Genomic DNA, 20,041 nt, shown 5'->3' with positions numbered 1-20,041 from the left:
AAAGTCTCATGAGATTGTCGTCAGTGTTGGCCAAGGCCACTGTCATCTCAAAGCTCGGCCAAGGCTACAGAATCTGTTTCTAAACTCAGTAAGGGGGTAGTTGGCAGGCTTTAATTTCTCACTGGCTATGGGCCAGAGGCTTCAGTTCTTTGCCACATGGACGTCCAGGAGGGCTGCTCACAACATGACAGCTTACTTTCCCCAGACCAAGGATTCAAGAAAAAGGAGGAGACAAAAGAGAATACCCCAAAAACTGCAGTCTTTTTCTTTTTCTTTTTTTTTTTTAAGATTTTATTTATTTATTTGACAGACAGAGATCACAAGCAGGCAGAGAGGCAGGCAGGGGCGGGGTGGGCTGAGCAGAGAGCCCAATGCGGGGCTCGATCCCAGGATCCTGGGATCATGACCTGAGCCGAAGGCAGAGGCTCAACCCACTGAGTAACCCAGGGGCCCCTGCAGTCTTTCATAAATAATTTTAGAATTAACATCCCATCACTCTGCACCTGATATTGGCAGCACAGACCAATCCTGGTACAGTGCGGGAGGGGGTTCTATAAGGGTGTGACTATCACCTGTAGGTACATTCCCCAAATCAACCAGCCCGCCCATACAGGTCAAGGAAAATCAGTTTTTCCTGTCTTGGTATGTAGACAAGCCAAGCCAATTTCCATCCGGGTAAATCACCCCACACCTGGGTCCTCCAAATTCCACTGTCCTATAGTCCCTAGAGAGCCATCATCCAGCGATCGCGTCCTATTGGCCCCTCCCCATTCTGCAGCGCCAAACCCGGGCAGCCGTCGCCATCCCGAAGGACTACAGCCCCCAGCATGCCCTGCGGCGGCCTCAGAGCCACGTGACGATCTTCTCCTCGTGTCGCCGTCAGGTGACTTGGGGAAAATGGCCGCGTTGACAGCGGAGAATTTCGCCGCGCTCCAGAGCCTGCTGAAGGTAAATTGGAGGGGTGGGGACAGCGTGAGGCGGGCCTTTGTCCCTAGGCCTTGGGACGGAATAGGAATTGGGACCAAATGGATCGTGATTCAGAGCCATGAGTCTAACCACTACCTTTCTGGGTGACTCCGTTGTTGCGCCTTTCCGAGCTTTTAGAAAGCGGGCTCGAAATTAATACTATCCGGACAGGATGGCGGGGGAACAAATAAGATAACGGACATGAAGGTGCTGTACAAAGGCCCCCTACTAGAAGTCTCTGGGGCTGGTGTTTAGGACTGGTGTGTTGAGGTGGTAAGTGCTAGACCCACGTTGCCAGTTCCCCATTTCCTCCCGCAGCCCCTCTTCGCTCCGTGGGTGAGAAATCTCTCTTCTCTCTGCGTCCTCATGGCCCCCCTTGGTGAAGTGGGCGTTCTGTTCTCCCGAGTTCCTGGTTTTCTGTACTTGCTTTGACCTGTGTAAGGGCCTCAAAACTCTGCTGATAATCTTTTGGAAGATTGTGAGGCTTCTTAAAGCCAAATGAAATGATGGGTTGGAATTACTTGCTTGATTTCGGATTTTCCTTATGGAAGAAGGGGAGGCTTTATCTTCCTTTGTAGACATTATGCGACTATTTACCTGTTTTCTGCCTTTCTTGCAGAATGTAAGATCCAGTTGGAACTTTTTTTTGTTTTGTTTTAACTCCAGATGAAAAGGGTTGAGTTCATAGCACTAAGCAATTCATGGCACAGCATCGTTGATTGGCTCATGCAACCGTCGTCTCTCCTTTGTTTTAAAAATCTCTGCAGTGCTCACTTGTATTCTCCATCCCTAAAAGCAACTACTCTATGATATCCACAAACGTATCCCCAGCCAGTGTATCCTCAGCTTCTGGCACACAGCATGTTGTCAATACATAATTGTTATATGAATTAATGAATGAAGTAACAAAGTTGAGATTGGAAACCTAGGGCTCTCAGCTCACAGCCCTGGTCCTTTACACCCTTGTCCTGGCTGTTCTGCTTACTCCCCACCTAATGCCTATTCATTGTATGGACTTCTTCTTGTTGTTGTTAATAAACTTTAAAATAAAGTATTATTAATGTGTAACACAGAAAAATACACAAATTGTAAATGCATAGCTCAGTGATTTATTACACACCCATGTAACCATCACTCTGGTCAAAACCAAAATATTACCAGTACTGCCAGAGTCTCTCTGTTGTTCCTTCGTTACTTCCCTCACTCCCCAGTAGTAACCACTATCCTTGCTTTTAAAATCAACTTAATATTGCCCATGTTTGAACTTCCCCATAAATGGTATAATACAGCATATACTTTTTTATTCCTGGCTTTTTTTGCTTGCCAATATGTAGCAATAGTTGGGGCGTCTGGGTGGCTCAGTGGGTTAAAGCCTCTGCCTTCAGCTCAGGTCATGATCCCAGGGTCGTGGGATCGAGCCCCACATTGGGCTCTCTGCTCAGCAGGGAGCCTGCTTCCTCCTTTCTTTCTCTCTGCCTGCCTCTCTGCCTACTTGTGATCTGTCAAATAAATAAAATCTTAAAAAAATGTAGCAATAGTTAATTCATTCTTATTCCTATTCTCCTGTGTGTTTTCTTTAAAAAAAAATTACTTAGGGGTGCTTGGGTGGCCCAGTTGGTTATGCGTCTGCTTTCAGCTCAGGTCATGATCTTGGGGTCCTGGATTGAGCCCCACATCAGGCTCCCTGCTCAGCAGGGAGTTCGCTTCTGCCCCTCCCCCCACTCTTGCTGGCGCTCTCTCTCAAAAAAATAAAATCTTGAAAAAATTACTTAAGGTTTTTATTTTGACGTAATTATAGATTTACATACAGTTGTAAAAAGGAATACAGAAAGGTCCCATTTACCCCCTATAGAAACATCTTGCAAAAGTATGATATCCCAACCAGGATATTGACTTTGATACACTCAAGATACAGATCTTGGCCATCACTACAGGATCCTTCCTGTTGCTCTTCTATAGCCACATCCACTTGCCCCCTGCCCTCACCCTCTCCTAACCCTTTGTGGGAGGAGGCTGGTGAGAAGAGGACAGGCAGAGGGAGACAGAGAGAGAATCACAAGCACGTTCCATGAGCACAGAGCCTGGCATGGGTCTCAGTCCCATGACCGGAGATCACCGCCTGGCTGAAATCAAGAGTCCAACACCCAGCTGACTTGGCCATTCAGGCACCCCTCTACTTCCCCCCCCCCTTTTTTAAGATTTTATTTATTTATTTGACAGACAGAGATCACAAGTAGTCAGAGAGGCAGGCAGAGAGAGAGGGGAAGGGAAACAGTCTCCCTGCCAAACGGAGAGCCCGATGCAGGGCTCGATCCCAGGACGCTGGGATCATGACCTGGGCCGAAGGCAGAGGCTTTAACCTACCGAGCCGCCCAGGCGCCCCTACTTTTCCCTTTTTAATAAGCACACTGTTCTATTGGATTAAGGTCCACCCTATGACTTCATCATAACTAATCACATCTGCAACAATTCTCTTTCTAAATGAGATCACATTTTTTAGGTACTGGGAATTGGGCCTTTAATATATGAATTTTAGGCAGACACCATTCAACCCGTAACAGAAGCTTTTGCAAAGCAAAAGTTTTAATTTTTTTTTAAAGATTTTATTTATTTATTTTACAGAGAGAGCGAGCACAGGCAGATAGAGTGGCAGGCAGAGGCAGAGGGAGAAGCAGGCTCCCTGCTGAGCAAGGAGCCCAATGTGGGACTCAGTCCCAGGAGGCCGGGATCATGACCTGAGCCGAAGGCAGCAGCTTAACCCACTGAGCCACCCAGGCGTTTGATGAAGTATAATTTACCAACAGTTTTTCCTTCTATGAATTGTACTTTTGGTGTCATGTTTAAGAACTCTTTGCCAAGCCATAGATCTCCAAATTTTTTCTTTTTTCTAAGAGTTTTATGTTTATGTTACATTTTACATTTAAGTATATGATCAATTTGGAGTTAATTTTGTATAATGTGTGTGAGACAGTTTGAGATTTTTTTTTTCACCTGTGAATGTCCCGTTGTTCCAGAACCATTTATTGAAAATGCTGTCTTTCCTCCATTGAATTGTCTTTGCAACTTTGTCAAGAATCAGTTGGGCAAATTTCACGATTCTCTGTTTTTTTTTTTTCCCCATTGATTTTTGTTTTTTTTTCTATGATAATACCTCACAGTCTTAATTACTATAGCTATGTAATACGTCTTAAAATCAGATTGGCTGATTTTTCCTACTTCATTTTTTATCCAATTTGTTTTAGCTCTTCTAGTTTCTTTGGCTTCTTATATAAACTTTGGAATGATTTTATCTGTGTTTAAAAAAAACCTGCTGAGATTTTTATAGGAGTTGTGTTAAACCTGTATATCAATTAGGGGAGAATTGACATGTCGGGGTAATATTAGCTTTATGAAATGAATCGGAAAGTGTTCTATCCTTTTTTGTTTCCTAAAGAAAGATTGTGTAGAATTAGTTAATTCTTTCCTTAAACATTAGAATTCTTCAGCAAAACCATCTGGTTCTGGAGATTTCTTCTTGGGGAGTTTTAAATTACGAATTCAACTTCCGTAATCATTATTGGGCTATTCAAATTATCAGTTGCATATTTGGGGAACTGTGGTAGTTTGTGTTTGTTGAGGAATTTATCCATTTTGTCCAAGCTCCCAAATTGTGTGTATAGAGTTGTTTGTGGTTATTCTTATTTTCCTTTTGAAGTCTTTAGGGTCTGTAGTGATATGACCGGTTTAATTCTTGATATTGATAATTTGTGTTTCTTCTCTGTCTAACTTCGCTGGTCTTGCTAAAAGTTTGTCCATTTCATTGATATTTTCAGAGAACTAGTTCTTTGTTTCATTGATTTCTCTCTTTTTCTTTTTTTCTATTTTCATTTTCATTGCTTTCTACACTTTGTTCTTTCCTTCCTTCTTCCTTTGGGTTTATTATGCTTTTCTTTTTCTATGTTCTTGAGGTGGGAACTTAAATTATTGATTTGAGAACTTTTATCCTTTCTAATATATGTGTTTAATGCTGTACATTTCCCTGTCAACACTGTCAAGCCTGTGTCCCCAAAATTTTATGGGTTTTTTTCCATTTTTATGCATTTAGTGTAATTTTTATAGTATAATTTTTTTAAATTTCCCTTGAGGCTCCTCTTTAATCTGTGGATTATTTAGAAGTGTGTTTAAGTTTTCCAATGTTTGGATATTTTCTTGTCATCTTTCTGTTAGTGATTTCTCGTTTGATTCCATTGTAGTCACCAAGAATATATTCAGTATGATTTCAGTTCTTTAGAATTTGTTCAGGTTTGTTTTACAGCTCAGAATATGTTCTGTCTTGGTATATGTTCAGTGGACACTTGAAAAGAATGTATATTCTGTTGCTACTGGGTTGTGCTCCATAAGCGTTGAGTAGATTGATCAATGGTGTTGTTGAAATCTTCTGTGTTCTTGTTGAATATCTGTTTAGTTGATTCTGTCAATTGTTGAAAGAAGTCTCCAACTGTATTTGTGGACTTGTCTGTCTCTCCTTTCGGTTCTCTTTACTTCTCATGTTTTCTAGCTCTCTTGCTGGGTACATACATATTTAGGATGTCTTCTTAGATATAAACCTTTTATCATCATATAATATCCCTTTCTGCCTCTGGTAATTTTCTTTGCTGTGGAGTCTATTTTGTCTGCTATTGTTGTAGCCACTCTTGATTTTATTTCATTAATATTTGCACGATATATATTTTTTCCATCCTTTTACTTTTAATCTGTCTCTATCATTATATTTGAAGAGCGTTTTTAATAGACATCATTTAATTGAGTCATATTTGCAGCTTGTATTTAACTTCCCACTTACAGCTAATGTAATTATTGAATATTAGCGCTTAAGTCTGCCATGTAATTTTTTTGTTTTTATCTGCTCTTTTACGTTTTTTGTTTCTTTTTACTTTTTCTTGTTTTCCTGTGGGTTATTTAAACATATTTTTGGAATTCCCTTTTGACTTATCTGTAGCATTTTAAAATGCATTTCTTTTTATAACATTTTTAGTAGTTGATTTGGTTACTGCATTTATATATATAACATCACAATCTATCAGTGTCATCATTTTACCAGTTAGATCTGAAGTATAGAGACCTTACTTCCCTTTCTTCCCTTACTCATTTGTAATATAATTATCTTAAATATTTCCTCTACATACATTTAGAGCCACATTGGACAGTGGTATAATTTTTACTTCATCCTTTTTTTTTTTTTACTTCATCCTTTAAACAGACTTTAGAAATTCAAGACAAAGAAAGTCTATTGTATTAACCCATATTTTTGTTTGTTGTGTTCTATCTGTCTTCCTGATATTCCAAGCTTCCTTTTATTAATTCCTTTCTGTTAAGAGAATGTCTTTTGTCTTGTGACAAATTTTCATAGTGGTTTTTTTTTTTCATCTGAGAATGTCTTTATTTCCTCTTTACTTTCTGAAGGATATTTTTTTGCTGGGTGTAGAATTCTGGGTTGACAGTTCTTTTCTTCCAACACTTGAGAAATATTGTGCCACTTCCTTCTTGCTTCCGTGAGTTCTGATTTGATGAGTTCTCATGAGTTCTAATGATCCCTATAGATAAGATATTGTTTCTCACTGCTCAAGATTTTTTCTTTGCCTTTAGTTTTCCGGAGGTTAATTATGGTGTGTCTTGGTATGGATTTCTTTGGGTTTATCCTGTTGAGAATATGCTTGGGTTTTTTAATGCACACAGTTATGTCTGTAGCTATACTTGGAGAGTTTTCAGCCATTATTTCTTTAAGTACTTCTTCAGTCTTGCCCTCTTTTATCCTCCCTTTCTAGGACTCCAATGACACGAATGTTAGATTTTTTGGTATAGTGCCACAGATCCCTGAGGCTCTGTTCATTATTTTCAGTCTGTTTTCTGTGTGCAAACTGGGTGATTTCTAGTGGCTCAGTCTTCCAGTTTACGTGATTCTTTCCCCTGTCTCTTTCATTCTGCTGCTGAGCCCACCTACCAAACTTTGTTTTGGTTATTGTATTTTTTCAGTTCTAAAATTTCCATTTTGTTCTTCTTTATTTATTTTCTGTTCCTTTGTTGGGACATTCTGGTTTATTTGTTTCAAAAGTGTATATTTAGGTGTTGAAGCATTTTTGTCATGGCTACTTTAAAATCTTTGCCAGATAATTTTAACATCTGTTATCTTGATGTTGGCATCTTATGATTGTCCTTTTTCGTTCAGTTTGAGATCTTTCTGGCTCTTGGTATGATGAATGATTTTCTGTTGAAACCTGGCATTCTCGTGTTATATTCTGAGATTCTGGAGGGTTTCTGCCCTTGGCTCCTACTGACACCCAGAAGTGGGGGTTCCTTGTTACTACTGGGCAGAAGTGGAAGTTCTGGCCCCACATAGTTACCATTAATAACAAGGTGTGGTGGGACTAGCTGCGGTTGATGGGGATTATGGTCCCAGCTCCCTACTTAGCCTTCTCTGATACCACACTGGTGGGGGTGTTGGGACACCTCATTGTAGCCTCAGAAGGGTGGAAGTCTACATTCCCCACTCAGTCTGCTAACATAGGTGGGAGCGGGGCTACGGGTTTTTCTGTGGTATTTGGCTCAGTAGAGCAGTTATCACGTAACAGTTTTCTGTCTTGCTAAGCTTTCTTGGTCCTTTGGCTGAAGAGAGCAGATATTTGTTGGGAGTTCTTTGTTTTGTTTCTCTGTACCCATTGGCATTCTGGGTTGCCCTGTTCCTTAGCCTGAAGTCTGGGTTATATGAACAACAAGAAAATCCAGAAAACTCAGCACCATGTTGTTTCTTGGTCTGGAGTGCTCTTACATTCCTTTCCCACATAGTGCCCAGCACTTTCAGTTTGCTAAGAAGGGAAAATAAGAACAACTACATCTACTTCACTGCCCTGGAAATGGAGCTATCGTCTGCACCTTTAAGTCTTGAGTTTCAAAGGTATCATACCATGACTGAGACAATATTATGTTCTGAAACATGTATTTTCAGAGTCTGAGTGGTTTTCTTTTCTCCCCATCTGTGAATTAATTCACAGGCCTCCTCAAAAGATGTTGTCAGACAGCTGTGCCAAGAGAGCTTTTCTAGTTCAGCCCTTGGCTCAAAGAAGCTCTTGGATATTACATGTTCCAGCTTGTCTGTGACCCAGGAGGAAGCAGAGCAAGTAAGTATGGTCAGAGACGACCTTTGACCACTGGCTTCTCAGCTCATTAGTCTCTTTCTTAATTTCCCAATCATTGCCACATCCAAGGAAAAATTTCCCCTGAAATGTCTGTTGACATTATAACAAACTTAAAGTGGATTTTCATTTTAATGCTAGTGAACTTAAAAGCTATTGTCTTTGAACCTTCACTTCCTTATGATAAATGAGGCAAGGATGGGAGAACTATACCCAGAATCGGAGGTCCCGGCCATTTCCTTTTCCAGACTTGTTCCCTAGACAGTGTGGCCAAAAGCCAACCATTCTGCAATTTTCTTTCCCTTTAACTTGCCGCTACTGATAGATTGTCAGCCAGATAGCTTAGACAGACTTCTTTGGGGGCCCTGGGCAGAAGCTCTGAGGCCTGAGTATGACTTGGGGAACATGCTGCTGGACCCCACCTGACCTCAGCTGGTGGCCAAGAGGAAGAGTGAGCGAGGTGGCTCAGTTTATGCAGTACTCACAGCCTTCTCTTTTTGGGGCAGATATGCTTCTAAAATAGAAGTTCATTCAAACAGGCCTGCATATTATTATTACTATTTTAAACCAGAATTCTGTTCATTGAAGTCAGCTGTAGCACAGTAAAAGGCAGCAGCCACATTTTGGAAGTGAGTTGAACACTTAGTTTGGCTTCCCCAGAAGTAGACCCTGAGGCTAAGAGTTGGTTGTAGGTAATTACCTGGGGACGTGAGTCTAGAAAACACAAAGGAGGGAGTGGACAGAGGAACAGGGAAGCGAGACAAAGCCAATAAAGAATGTGTTGATGACCTGCAAGGGGCTCAAACTTGGGATCCTGGAAGCAACCCTGGGGAACACACCGCAGAACTGTCACCCTGGAGACCAGGGCATAGATGCGCTGACCTCAGCCAGCAGCCGTGGAGGGGAACATCCCCTGGCCTCTTGGGTTGTGCCTCTGCCGCTGAGCCATCTCCCAGGGCAGCAGAGAAAGCCCTCACTCAGGCAGTTCCCTCCAGAAGGTGCTCTGTCTTGTCTGTCTCCGTTTGGCTGAGCATTGTTGCAGTTTCGGGCTAGCTGCCACAGGCTGTTGGAAGGAACCCAGCAAACCCCTCAGGGCCGTGTCAGGCCCTCCTCCTCGCCAAGGGAGTCAGCCCAGCCCACCAGGATCCATGTGTTTTCTTCACCTTCCTTGGTGACAGCCTAGGGCCAAGGACAGCCTCGATTCAAAGCCCAAACGCCACCGGAGCCGGTACCCCGGGTAGCATGTCAGTGAGCACAGCTTTGGGGTTTGGCGGATATAGCCCCGCTCAGGGGAGCCCATGGCCCTGTGCCCGCAGGGGGTTTAGGGTTCGTGCAGACTTCCAGTCCAGGCGCAGGGGCCAGTGCAGCGTTGCCTAGTAACACAGCTGACTTTTCACTTCTCTCACGTTACCAGGGAACAGGCTAGAAAGTGAACTGAAGGTCAGATTCTGTGCACAAGGAAAGAGGACGCCTAACCCTTTGCTCCCAAGTAGAAGTTTCTGGCACATTGACAGGTTCCTATGTTGGGCAGCTACACCTGTCTTCTAAAGCGACAGGGGAACTTAGAGGTGGGCTGGGGCATGTGGGCATCAGCATCTGGGACTGAGTCTCAGGACCCCCGGGGGCTGTTGGGACGACTGTGGCAGGGTGTGGCGGGGCAGGGGGGGAGCCCTGTCCCCTGCCCTGCTCCTCACCACGCAGGCCTGTCCCACAGCTGCTCCAGGCTCTGCATCGCCTCACCAGGCTGGTGGTGTTCCGTGACCTGTCCTCTGCCGAGGCGATCCTGGCTCTCTTTCCTGAAAATTTCCACCAAAACCTCAAAAACCTGCTGACGAAAATCATCCTAGAACACGTGTAAGTGCTCATTTCTTGAGAGTTCCTAGTAAGGCTTATATAACGATATTTTAGGTCAGTAAATACTTACCTTCAATATCCTTTTTAATGGTTAAATATAGTCTTTACATGGAGAAATTATATAAATTTTAGTTAAGAAATTCCCTGGCGTTGGGTGTTTAGGCTCTTGGCAGTTCTCACTTCAGTTTAGTGTGGAAATGTTGCTCCCGAGCTCAGTTATCTCCGTGCTGGTTAAAGGTGGTGGTGAGGCTTCTGCTGCCTGTTCCCACGCTGACCATCAGTCAGAAAGATGACACCAGCTGGCATCCTGCCAGGAGGGCACGAGTGCGTCCCCCTCCTCACACCGTCACCGGCACCGAGGGAATTGTTTTTACGTTTTCCCCCAGTTCACAAATGGTAAATGCGCCTCACTTCAGTTTGCATATCTTTGATACTAGTGATGTCATATCTTTTTCATATGTTTAATTGGTCATTTTGGTTTTTTGTGAATTATCCAACTATTTTCTATTGCTATTGGCCAGCAGCAGGCTTGACCAGAATTCGCAGACAGTAATAACAGATAATGCTCGCTTGCCATGGGTTTTATTGTTTATTTAGAAAGTTCCTCACACGTGACCACATTTTATTCTGCCTCTGCTTAGCATCTCACTACAGTGCTTTTTGCTGTAGCATTAGACAGGTCCGTTTGGGGGTGTTTTGCGTAAAATGCAATACTTTGTGGAGCAGATGCTCAATAAAAGAGAACCGGTTGACTTTTCTGGCTTCGTCTCTCAGAATGGTAGCCCAGTAAGAACGCAATGCATTAAGTCTCTTCTTTCTTTTTGCCCCCCAAGCTACAAAAACTAACAGTACTTATGGCTTTAACATCACTGAGCTATGCAGAACAATCCAGAAACTGCTTCTGCCACGCAGCAGACGTTTCTGTGGTCCTTTCCTGTCAGGGAGTGATGATAGGCTCAAAGATCCCAGAAGGGGTAGAGGCCCCGGTCCTCTCTCATGATCAGTTCTCATCCTTTTTCCATTCTTTTGCCCTCATCTTTTCCTCTTAAACAGCTCTGCTTGGCGAACGGAAGCCCAGGCAAATCAGAGTGAGTACCAAGAAACCCTCCCCCCTCACCTTTCCTTCCCGGACCCGGCTCAGACCGTGCCAAGCGGCCAGGGTTTGTCACTGAAACTCAGCCTGCATTAACCTCATCCCAAACTCCTCTCTCATTCTGTGCCGACATCTGGAGACTCGGATGTGCAGGCAGGAGCCTGGCCTTCCCCCACCCCGTGCTTCCGTGCCAAGTGCAGGTGGCACGGATCCATGGCGAGGAAGGCCCCTGACTTCCGTCTCCCTCGGAGACTTGTCCTTTGGCTCAGGAGCATGACCAGCCGTCAGGGCTGTCTGTCCCAGAGGGAGGGCTTGGTAAAGTGAGCGGGTGGGCTCTGAGCTGGCCCGTCCCCTTCGCAGTCTCTCTGCCACGCCTGGTCGACCTGGACTGGAGAGTGGACATCAAGACCTCCTCCGACAGCATCAGCCGCATGGCTGTCCCCACCTGCCTGCTGCAGATGAAGGTGCGTCCACCGCCGCGCTCCCCAGAGGGGAGGAAGAGGCCGCGGTGACCTGGCAGCCCTGCGCACCAGCGGAAGTGCCAGTGTCCAGAGCTCTGGGCCTCTGACCCCAGAGAAGACAATTCAGCACCCCCAGATGCGGTCTCTGTCTGTCAAGTACATGGTCACTACTGTCCTAACATATTATAGACATAATAAAACATACACCAAAAGTAGAAGTTTTCAAAGGATAAGACAAATACCAAACAAGTTCTAAAAATGGCTCGCTGCCCCCTAAAGTTTCCCTTCTACACTAATGGGAAAGCTTAGCTGTCGTGATGGGGGCGTGCCATCAGATTTCAGATTGCCTTCTTGATAATTCTGGGGTCCCTCAGGCCACTGCTTGTGACGCGGCTGAGCCGGAGCTCCCGCTGGCGACTCGGGACGCTGCAGTCCTTCATGCCCTTGTTCGCACGCTCTGGCCTCCCCGGTGTTAGCTGCACGCTACAGAGCTTTTCGGGACTCGTTTTAAGCCACACATCTGTGGTTTGGGTTTATTTAGTGATGCTGTGTTGACTTAACCGCACCCCCAGAAACTCAGCCCCTGTAAGAAAATGAAAAGGCATGGGTGCCTCTAACTACGTTTTTAAACATTAGTAGAGTTGACTTTTGTTTTTAAGAAAACAAAGAAATATAAGTAGGAGCTGTAGTGGTTTTTCCGCGTGCGGGGAATCTCACTGCTCCTAGAGCCCGCTGCGTAAAGTACCCGTGTGGGCCCGTGCAGTGTCTCCTCACTCGAATGCCGAGAGTCAGGGGTCCGAGGGGTGAGTGGGCCTTGGCCTCTCCGATACCCACCCTGAGCGCTCCTCTCTCAAGCCTCTGGGAATCTCCTTCCGTGTCCTAATTGCTAGATGACGCCAGGGCTGGGACTCTGGAGCCTGAGCAAAGAGCCCGTGTTCCGAGGTTCATTGGAATGGGGGAGGGCTCCCAGGTCCAGGGCGGCTCTGACCTGCGGACCCTGTTCTCTTTCCAGATCCAGGAAGATCCTAGTCTGTGTGGAGACAAGCCCTCCATCTCGGCAGTCACTGTGGAGCTGAGTAAGGAAACGCTGGACACTATGCTAGACGGCCTGGGCCGCATCCGCGACCAGCTCTCCGCCGTGGCCAACAAATGACCCCAGACACCTGTCGGCTGCACGGCCAGGCCCCAGCTGCCGGCCGGTGGTGTGCGCCTCCCAGCCCCCGGGCCGCCCCGTGGAGCAGCAGCTGCCATCCGGAAGGCCAGGCCGTGGGGACGGGGCGGGGCTGCCATCCGGAAGGCACAGCTGGACCGGGAGGAAGCGGCCATGTCCCCACGCTGTTCTCCTCCCTCATCCTCTTCCCTCTTTCTGAAGCCGGTGGGCAGAAGCCTCCGTGTCTGGAAGACTCCCTCGCCACTGTGGCGGTGTGAGGGGGCCTCTGCTTCGTCGGCTGCCTCTGCGTGGCTGGCTAGAAAACTCAGGCCCACGTTGTGGAGCTCATCTAAAGTTCCTTTCCAGCATTAGGTCTGAGTGGTTCTTCTCCAGCCCTGGAACTCGGAGGGGTTCACGCGCGTGAGGCCAGCAGTTCACACTCCTCCGTCCGAGAAGCCGGCCAGAGCCTGTAGAGCGGGGCCGCTGCAGTGGGGCCCACCCCCGGCCCAAGCCCACAGCCTTGCCGAGCCCCCCTCAACCGCGCGGCCTGTCCTTCCAGCGTCGGGAGTCGGGAACGGGCGCTGACTTCCTCTCTCGCGGAGCCAGAGGGCCCTTCCTTGACATAACGCCAGGGTAAAGAAGTGGCAGTGAGTGGAAATAAAAAGTTCTAAAAACTTCCCCACTCTAGTCACGTTTTTCGGAGCTTCTGTCCTTGACCTGAGTTGTTGCCTCTCGTCCATAAAGACAGTCGCAACTTCTCATTGCCAGCTAAGCTGGTGAGCATGGTGTGACCTGAGACCGGGCTTGTGACACTCCCCGCCTTCCAGGTGTTCGTCGGGCACGTGGAGCCGAGGAAAGCCAGGCCGACAGTCTGCGTGCTTGTTGCGGGCGCTGGGCTGAAAACACGCCGCACAGCCGAGCTGTCCCTGTCACGTGTGCGCCACCTCAGCGGGGCGCGTGTGTAAGGCTGTCCCGCTGGGGTGACGGCGTGTGGCCTGCTGTCAGGGCTCTGTTCTGGTGGCTGTGGGCAGTGTGTGTGGATGCCCGGCAGGGCGGGTGGAGGAGGCAGAGCCCTCGGGCCAGAGGATGGGCTCCAGTCGGGCTGCCAGGGTTGGAAGCCAGCCCTGCCTCTCAGTGGCCGGGGGCTTGACCCTGCCTCTCAATTCTCCCTCTCCCATTTTTATAAAAATTAAATGGGGATGATAATAGTACCCCCTCCGTAGGGCTTTTGTGAGGATTCAATGATACCACGTCCCTGAAAGCACTTACAGCACCACGAGGACATATAAGGCTCGATCGTGTTCACTTTGATTCTTAAAGGAAAGGAAGGTGGAAAGCTCTCCGCAGTCACTGTTTCATTTACCGTCGCAGGGTTGGTGCGACAGTGAATGTCATTATCCTCTCTTTATCGATGAGGAAATCAGCTCATTGAGGTTAAGTCACCTGCTGGTCAATGGCCTCATTAGGACGCAGGCCCAGATTTCTTCGCTTTCTCTCTACCACACACAGCTTGGCGAGGGACGTGGAGTTCTATGACTTGGGCTCCATTTGGAAAATACTGGAACTGAAGTCAAGATGAGAAGATCACTCCTAAGACACTAGGAATGTCGAGAAAAAAAATCCCACACCCCTCTTTGCTGTTTCTTGGAAGCCGAGCGACCTTCTGTTAACACGGCAGCTCTTAACATTTGGGGGGCTATAACCAGCAATGATCTGCGATAGCTGCAGATCCTTTCTGTAGGAAATGAACGTTCCATTTTTTATATCAGTGACAAGAGTTCGAAGACGCTGGGAGCCAGCCCACTGCTTCCAGATTGAGAGCCCCTGGTCTTACTCTCAGGTTGAGGTCAGCTTTGTAAATTCAACCGCTCTGTTTTCCTTCTAGTGCCAGTGACCCACCATCCAATCTCCAAGTCCCTGTTCTCCGGACCTCCCAGGGTCATCCGTAAGGCAGTAACCTGAAGCAGCATAGGGGTCTGGGCAGCTGGACATCATTCCTTTAGCGAGACCGACCGGAACAGAACCATCTGGATGCATGACATACAGAGGGCATTCGACAAATAACCGGAAAATTCAACGATTATGAATGTCTGCTAATCCTCACCCCACGTGCTCACTTAAGAGGTTTTCTACTGTTAGGGAGGACAGATTGTTTTTGTCTACCATATTTCTAGTTGGCCTGATCCTAGCTCAGAAAAATATCTCAGCTTCTATCTATTGTCCTCAAAGCTAGTTCCCTCATTCAGTGCTTGTCTCATTTTCCAGTAGTGCTTTGTGAAATGAGCAGCCATCTGCAGACCGCCCTCCCTTAGGACATGGCAAGGTGCGGATGTCCAGATTCCATCCACAAAAGGGCAATGATAGATCTGTCACTGGTGCCTGGGCTCCTGGCGGCCCAGCACTTGCCACCCACCAGGCGTCAGTGGGGAGCGTATCTCTCAGTGCTAATCAACGCGCATGCCCCAACGATCGTCTCATGATTGTACACGACCCAGACTGGCTCGGTCTGAGTCTTTCCCTATGACTTTTTCTGTCAGAACCTGCAGCGAAAACCATGTCCTGCCTCTGGGCCCTGGCAGTGAAGCCTGGATGCCTGGGTTCTTCCTGCCACATGCAGAAAGCCCATCTGCAGGGGGAGAGCCTGGCTCAGAGGAAGGCAGAACCCAGAGATTGGGAAGAGGGTGGGAACATCTGGTGTGTCTGATACCAATCCCAATCTTCATCTTTTCTAGTGTAAAAATGTACCTGGGATTTGTTTTTATTGGGAAAGATAAGATACGCATGAAAATGATTGTCAGGAAGGAAGAAGTTTATACACACAGATCCCTAAAATCAGGAAGCATCACACAAGGTCATTTGGGGAAAGACCAGGGTTGGTCAGGAGGCAAGGAGGGCAAGGGATAGCATGGCCCGGAGCCTTTACTGGGGTTTTCATAGGAAGGAATGGACAAGGCAGAATAGGTACATTGAGTAAGCTCAGCACTGGCCAGGTGAGAGTTTGATAAAAGACAGTCAGGGTGTGGCTGTGGATTGGTTGATCTTTGTATCGAAGCCACATTCTCAGGGGAGTGAGGAATTAGCCCTGCGAGGGAGAGTCTCCAGGATCAAGGCCCCAAATGCCACAGCATCAAGGATACAGAAAATAAAATGTAGGCAGTGGGAGGTTATGCAGCAAATCACGAACAATTCCAAGGTTGCAGCGGCTTTTAGCTTCACGGGTTTTCCTCCCAGCCAGTGGAGAGTGGGGGCAGGGAGTAAGCGTTCGCCTCACCATAGTCACCAAGAACAAGGGAAACTTTGTCCCAGCACATGTCTCCAAAGTCACTGATGTGGGGTGAGGGAACGTGGCAGATGGCACGCTTGCTCTTAAAGCTTCTGCCCAGGAGTGACAAGCAAATTACATGGTCACACCAAACTAAAGAGGGCAGGGAACGTCAATCCTACCACACACCAGGAAGAAAGGGAAGTGGGATCTTGGTGTTCAGCTCCGATGACTACTGTCCACCATCACCTGAACCAAAAGATGCCTTTTCTGTGCCAGCTGATTTGTACTTACAAACAAAACCACGGTGAGCAAGAACACATGTGCCCTCTCAGTATCCTTCCTCATGATCCACTCGTCACGGCGTTATTTGTGTGTCCTACTCAGAGGTCACCTTGTGAGGCCCAGGGTTGAGTCAGAACTTGAATCTAGATCTTGCCACTCCAAGGCCAGTAGTGTCTCCATCCCTGCTTCGACTTTGGGAAGAGGACACTTGGGTCCTTCACAGACGGCTGACCTTCCCCCTTAATCCGGCGACTCTCCCCTCCCTGCCTCCCCTGTCCTGCCTTACGACTTCAACCTGGAGCCCCCTTTGGCTCCCTTTCTGTTGATTTTTGGGTCCAAAGACCCTGACGTGAGGACCAGACATTTGAGTCTTTACCACACGAGCCAGTTCTCTAAACACACAGAGTGGGCACCGTGTCCAGTGGCTGGTCACGCTCTGTGGTCTGGTATTTACGGATTTCTAGGAAGTGAGTCCAGGACCGTGTAGAAGACCACTCATTATTTCACTCGGTAAGCTGAGATCGCTATCAGAAGTGAAAGGGAGTTTTTATTCCTTTTCAAAAATACTTTCATCTAGAAACCACTGGCTACCTGGCATTTTGAAGGCTTTCCAGTGGTTGAACATTTACAAGAATGATTTTGAACCAGTAACCGCGGACTTCCAAATGCTAATCATTACTAAATATCCCCGACCTGCATGATACTGCGTTTTGTCCAACTTCCTGGTTTCTTTTTAGCACTCACATTTCAGTGGCTTAATTGTCCTTTTTACAACTGCTCTAAGAAAAGGAAAAAAAAGATTTCTTAATGGTATTCCCTGGTTTGTGCCAAAGGACCCTAATCTCCAAGGAGAGAGAACCATTCTTAGTTTGAGGAAATGTCAAGAGCTCTTCAAGGTAAGTCTGAGAATCTCAGTTTCCATTAACCCTGGGCTCTTGGGAAAGACTCTGCTGGGCTTTCTCGCGCCTGTAAGTGGAGATAAGGTGACCTAGCTAAGGCATCTCGTGGATTTGCAGTGAACTGTGAAGGGGGCCCGTTGACTGGAGAATGGGGCTTTCTTGGCTCTTGGTATCCATGTTGCTGTAGCCACACGACCTTAGACACCCACCACACAATGGAGTATCACGTTGTTGCAACAAGCGGGATGATGAATGAGCTGAGAGATGGTAGAGCATATCACAGGGCACTGGGGTCCCCCGCCGCCATCTTGCCACTTCACCAATCACCGGGTGTTGGCCCTTGTCCTGTGTGCAAAGCCTGCTCACCACTATGCTCCATGCTTGCCTCCCAGCCTACAGGAACAGGGGAAGAGGAAGAGGAGGGTGGATCCCAACTGTTACCCCATATTCCACTCCTGTTTCACTGGTCACAATCACGGGGCCTTACTCAGCTTCCTCAGGTAGGTGGGGAAGACACCGTCAGGTGTCTGACCAGAGCTCAGGTGGAGGTGGCGGGAAGCCTGGGCCGGTGCCCGTTGCTAAAAGCAAGGAGAGAAAGGATAGTGAGAGAACCAGAGGCACGGTTCCATAAACAGCCCCTCACTTGCTCGGTGTGGCTACCTGGATCGGCTGTGCTCCTGGGAGCAGGCATCATGGAGGAGGAGAAGAGCAGAGAAGGGCTACGTGGAGGGGCAGGCTGGCGGTGGGGTGGGGGAGGGCGCTTCCCAAGGATGAGCCGGGTCTCCCTGCGCTGGGATCCACCGCAGCTAGCCCAGTGCCCTGCACACAGCGGGCGGTCCGATCGATGTTCATTGGTGTCCCGCCTTCTCCCACGAACCCACACAGGATTTGACCTGTATTAGTCGATGATGGATGAGTTACAGCCAATTGATTAGAGTGACAGACCGATGGAATTCATGCCAGCTCGAATTGCTCTTCCAAAATCTACCTGGGCAGCGCTCTCTTTTACTTCAGATCGGTTCCTTCGTCTGTGGGGGACCTGCGGAGGCCAGGTCCTAATTCACCAGCCAGGATCCTTCTCCCATCTTCCACCATGCTTTCCAGCCTCGGCCGGCTTCGGGTCTGTGAGCGGGCGCATGCCTGCTCAGAGAAGTCTCCCAAGCGCTGTTGTCTGGGGGGGAAGGGAGAGCCCCGCCTTGAGGGTAGGGGGGCAATCCCCTGGCAAGGAGCAGCCATTGGACCTCTGAGCTCCTGCCACTGTTTTCAGGGACCAGCATTTCGGGGGGGCCAGTGGAGCCAGGGTGCTGAGTCGTCCAACTGCTGCAGGGAAAGGAAAGGAGCAGCGAGCCCTGGGCCTGAGCAGGGACAGCGGTGGACTTTTCTGGAATGTCTTCCATTAACCCTGGTTTTTAACTCCTCGTCGTTCTCTGCATTCAGGAGCAGCGCTAAAGGGACCTAGGGAGTCAACTCAACTGGTCTGTCTTCTCTGCCTGTATTTTTCCCCAATGTTCCTCTTACCTGATTGTAATTGTCTTTATATTCTACCCCCCCACACTGTTCACCATTTTTTCCCATCCCCCGAGGGCACAGATAATGGCATTGACAACTTCTGCCGCCAGCTGAAATGGGCTTCTGTCCTCAAGCTTCTCCTACAGAAGATGTCCCTTGTCCCTTGTCACGCCCACTTTGGGGACCCAAGACTCCTCTTACCCTAAAAGCCCCCACAGAAAGAAAGCTTCCCCCTCCCGCTCCCCTGGGCGTGGCTGGAGCTTCCCTGGACGGCCAGCAGATGGAGCAGTTGCCCTCCTTATCCTCTCTCCCTGGCCTCCCCTCCCAAACAAAGACCCGGAAAGAGTGGGGAAGGTGGGCTAGTGGGCAGGCCTCTCCCAGGACCCACAAGGGGAGAAACTTTCCACAAAGAAAGTCCCCAGGCCCCCTCCCCTACAGAACTGTCCCTCTTGGGCCAAGGGCCACCAAAGAGAGAAGGAATGTGGGGCTGTGCCCAGCCCCCCAGGGAGCACATCCATGTCCCAGGCCCAGTGTCAGAAGCCCCGCTGTCTCCTCATTGCTTCTAGTACAGGCGGGTGGATGCCAGAAATCCCACCATCCGGGCCCGTTAGATATGACTCTAAGGTTTTGTCAGACGCAAACGCACAGGGGCAGCGCGCAGCCCCCTGGGCCTTGTGTGCTGGAACTTTCTAGCTGCCAGCTCTGGGTTCGTGGCAGCAACTCAAATTCAGGGCGGCTGGAAGCCAAGTCTCAGTTTCTTCATCTCTAAGAAAGAGAGATGAAGTTTAATTTTTCCTGACAACACAGCTTGGAGGGGATTAATTATACACGAAGGTGTCTGAGAAGCGGAAGCTGCCTGATCCATGTTGGTTAAACTTCAAACACGCGCAGATGCCTCCGGGGGAGACGCCGAGCGAGGGGACCCGTCCGCTCTTCTCCGGCAGTGGGTTGGGTGGGATGCGCAGGGCAGGGCTGGCCAGGAGCCCTTGTCCTCTCTCATCCGGATTATCCCAAAGGCCCCCTCTGTGCTCTCCCTGCCTCCAGCCCTGGCACCCTTTCTCCTTCCCTCCCGTCCTGCCTCCTCCCTGCAGGTGTTTTCTATATAGAAATCACACGCCCTTCCTTGGCCTAAAATACTTATATGGCTTTTCAAATGCTCTCAGAATAAAAGCCAAACTCAGAAGAATGTCATTCAGCGTTCCTTATTACTTTTTAAAAAGATTTTATATTATTAATTTGAGAGAGAGAGAGAGAGAGACGATGAGCAGGAGAAAGGGGAAGCGGAGAGGGAGGAGCAGGCTCCGTGCTGAGCAGGGAGCCTGGTGCGGGGCTCGATCCTTGGACGCGCAGATCATGACTCGAGCCGAAGGCAGCCGCTTAACCGACTGCACCC

At 48.1% G+C, this 20,041-nt stretch overlaps 1 protein-coding gene and 1 long non-coding RNA gene across 2 annotated transcripts; both read left to right on the top strand.

Annotated features, from left to right (window-relative positions):
- Nucleotides 1–860: 860 nt before the first annotated feature.
- On the top strand, nt 861–13,371 carry COMMD9 (COMM domain containing 9). The gene is made up of 6 exons (XM_044259094.1): nt 861–948; nt 7,995–8,120; nt 9,850–9,989; nt 11,043–11,077; nt 11,443–11,546; nt 12,556–13,371. The coding sequence occupies exons 1-6, from the start codon at nt 898–900 to the stop codon at nt 12,694–12,696; spliced, it is 597 nt and encodes a 198-aa protein (XP_044115029.1). The 5' UTR covers nt 861–897; the 3' UTR covers nt 12,697–13,371.
- Nucleotides 13,372–16,934: 3,563 nt separating this feature from the next.
- Nucleotides 16,935–19,839, top strand: LOC122914304. The gene is made up of 3 exons (XR_006385777.1): nt 16,935–17,136; nt 17,532–17,639; nt 18,025–19,839. It is a non-coding gene; the product is annotated as an uncharacterized LOC122914304 (long non-coding RNA).
- The last annotated feature ends 202 nt before the right edge of the window (nt 19,840–20,041 follow it).

Source organism: Neovison vison, chromosome 7 (genome assembly GCF_020171115.1).
Source record: "Neovison vison isolate M4711 chromosome 7, ASM_NN_V1, whole genome shotgun sequence".
Taxonomy (NCBI): domain Eukaryota; kingdom Metazoa; phylum Chordata; class Mammalia; order Carnivora; family Mustelidae; genus Neogale; species Neogale vison.
This window is presented reverse-complemented; position numbering and strand designations above follow the sequence as displayed.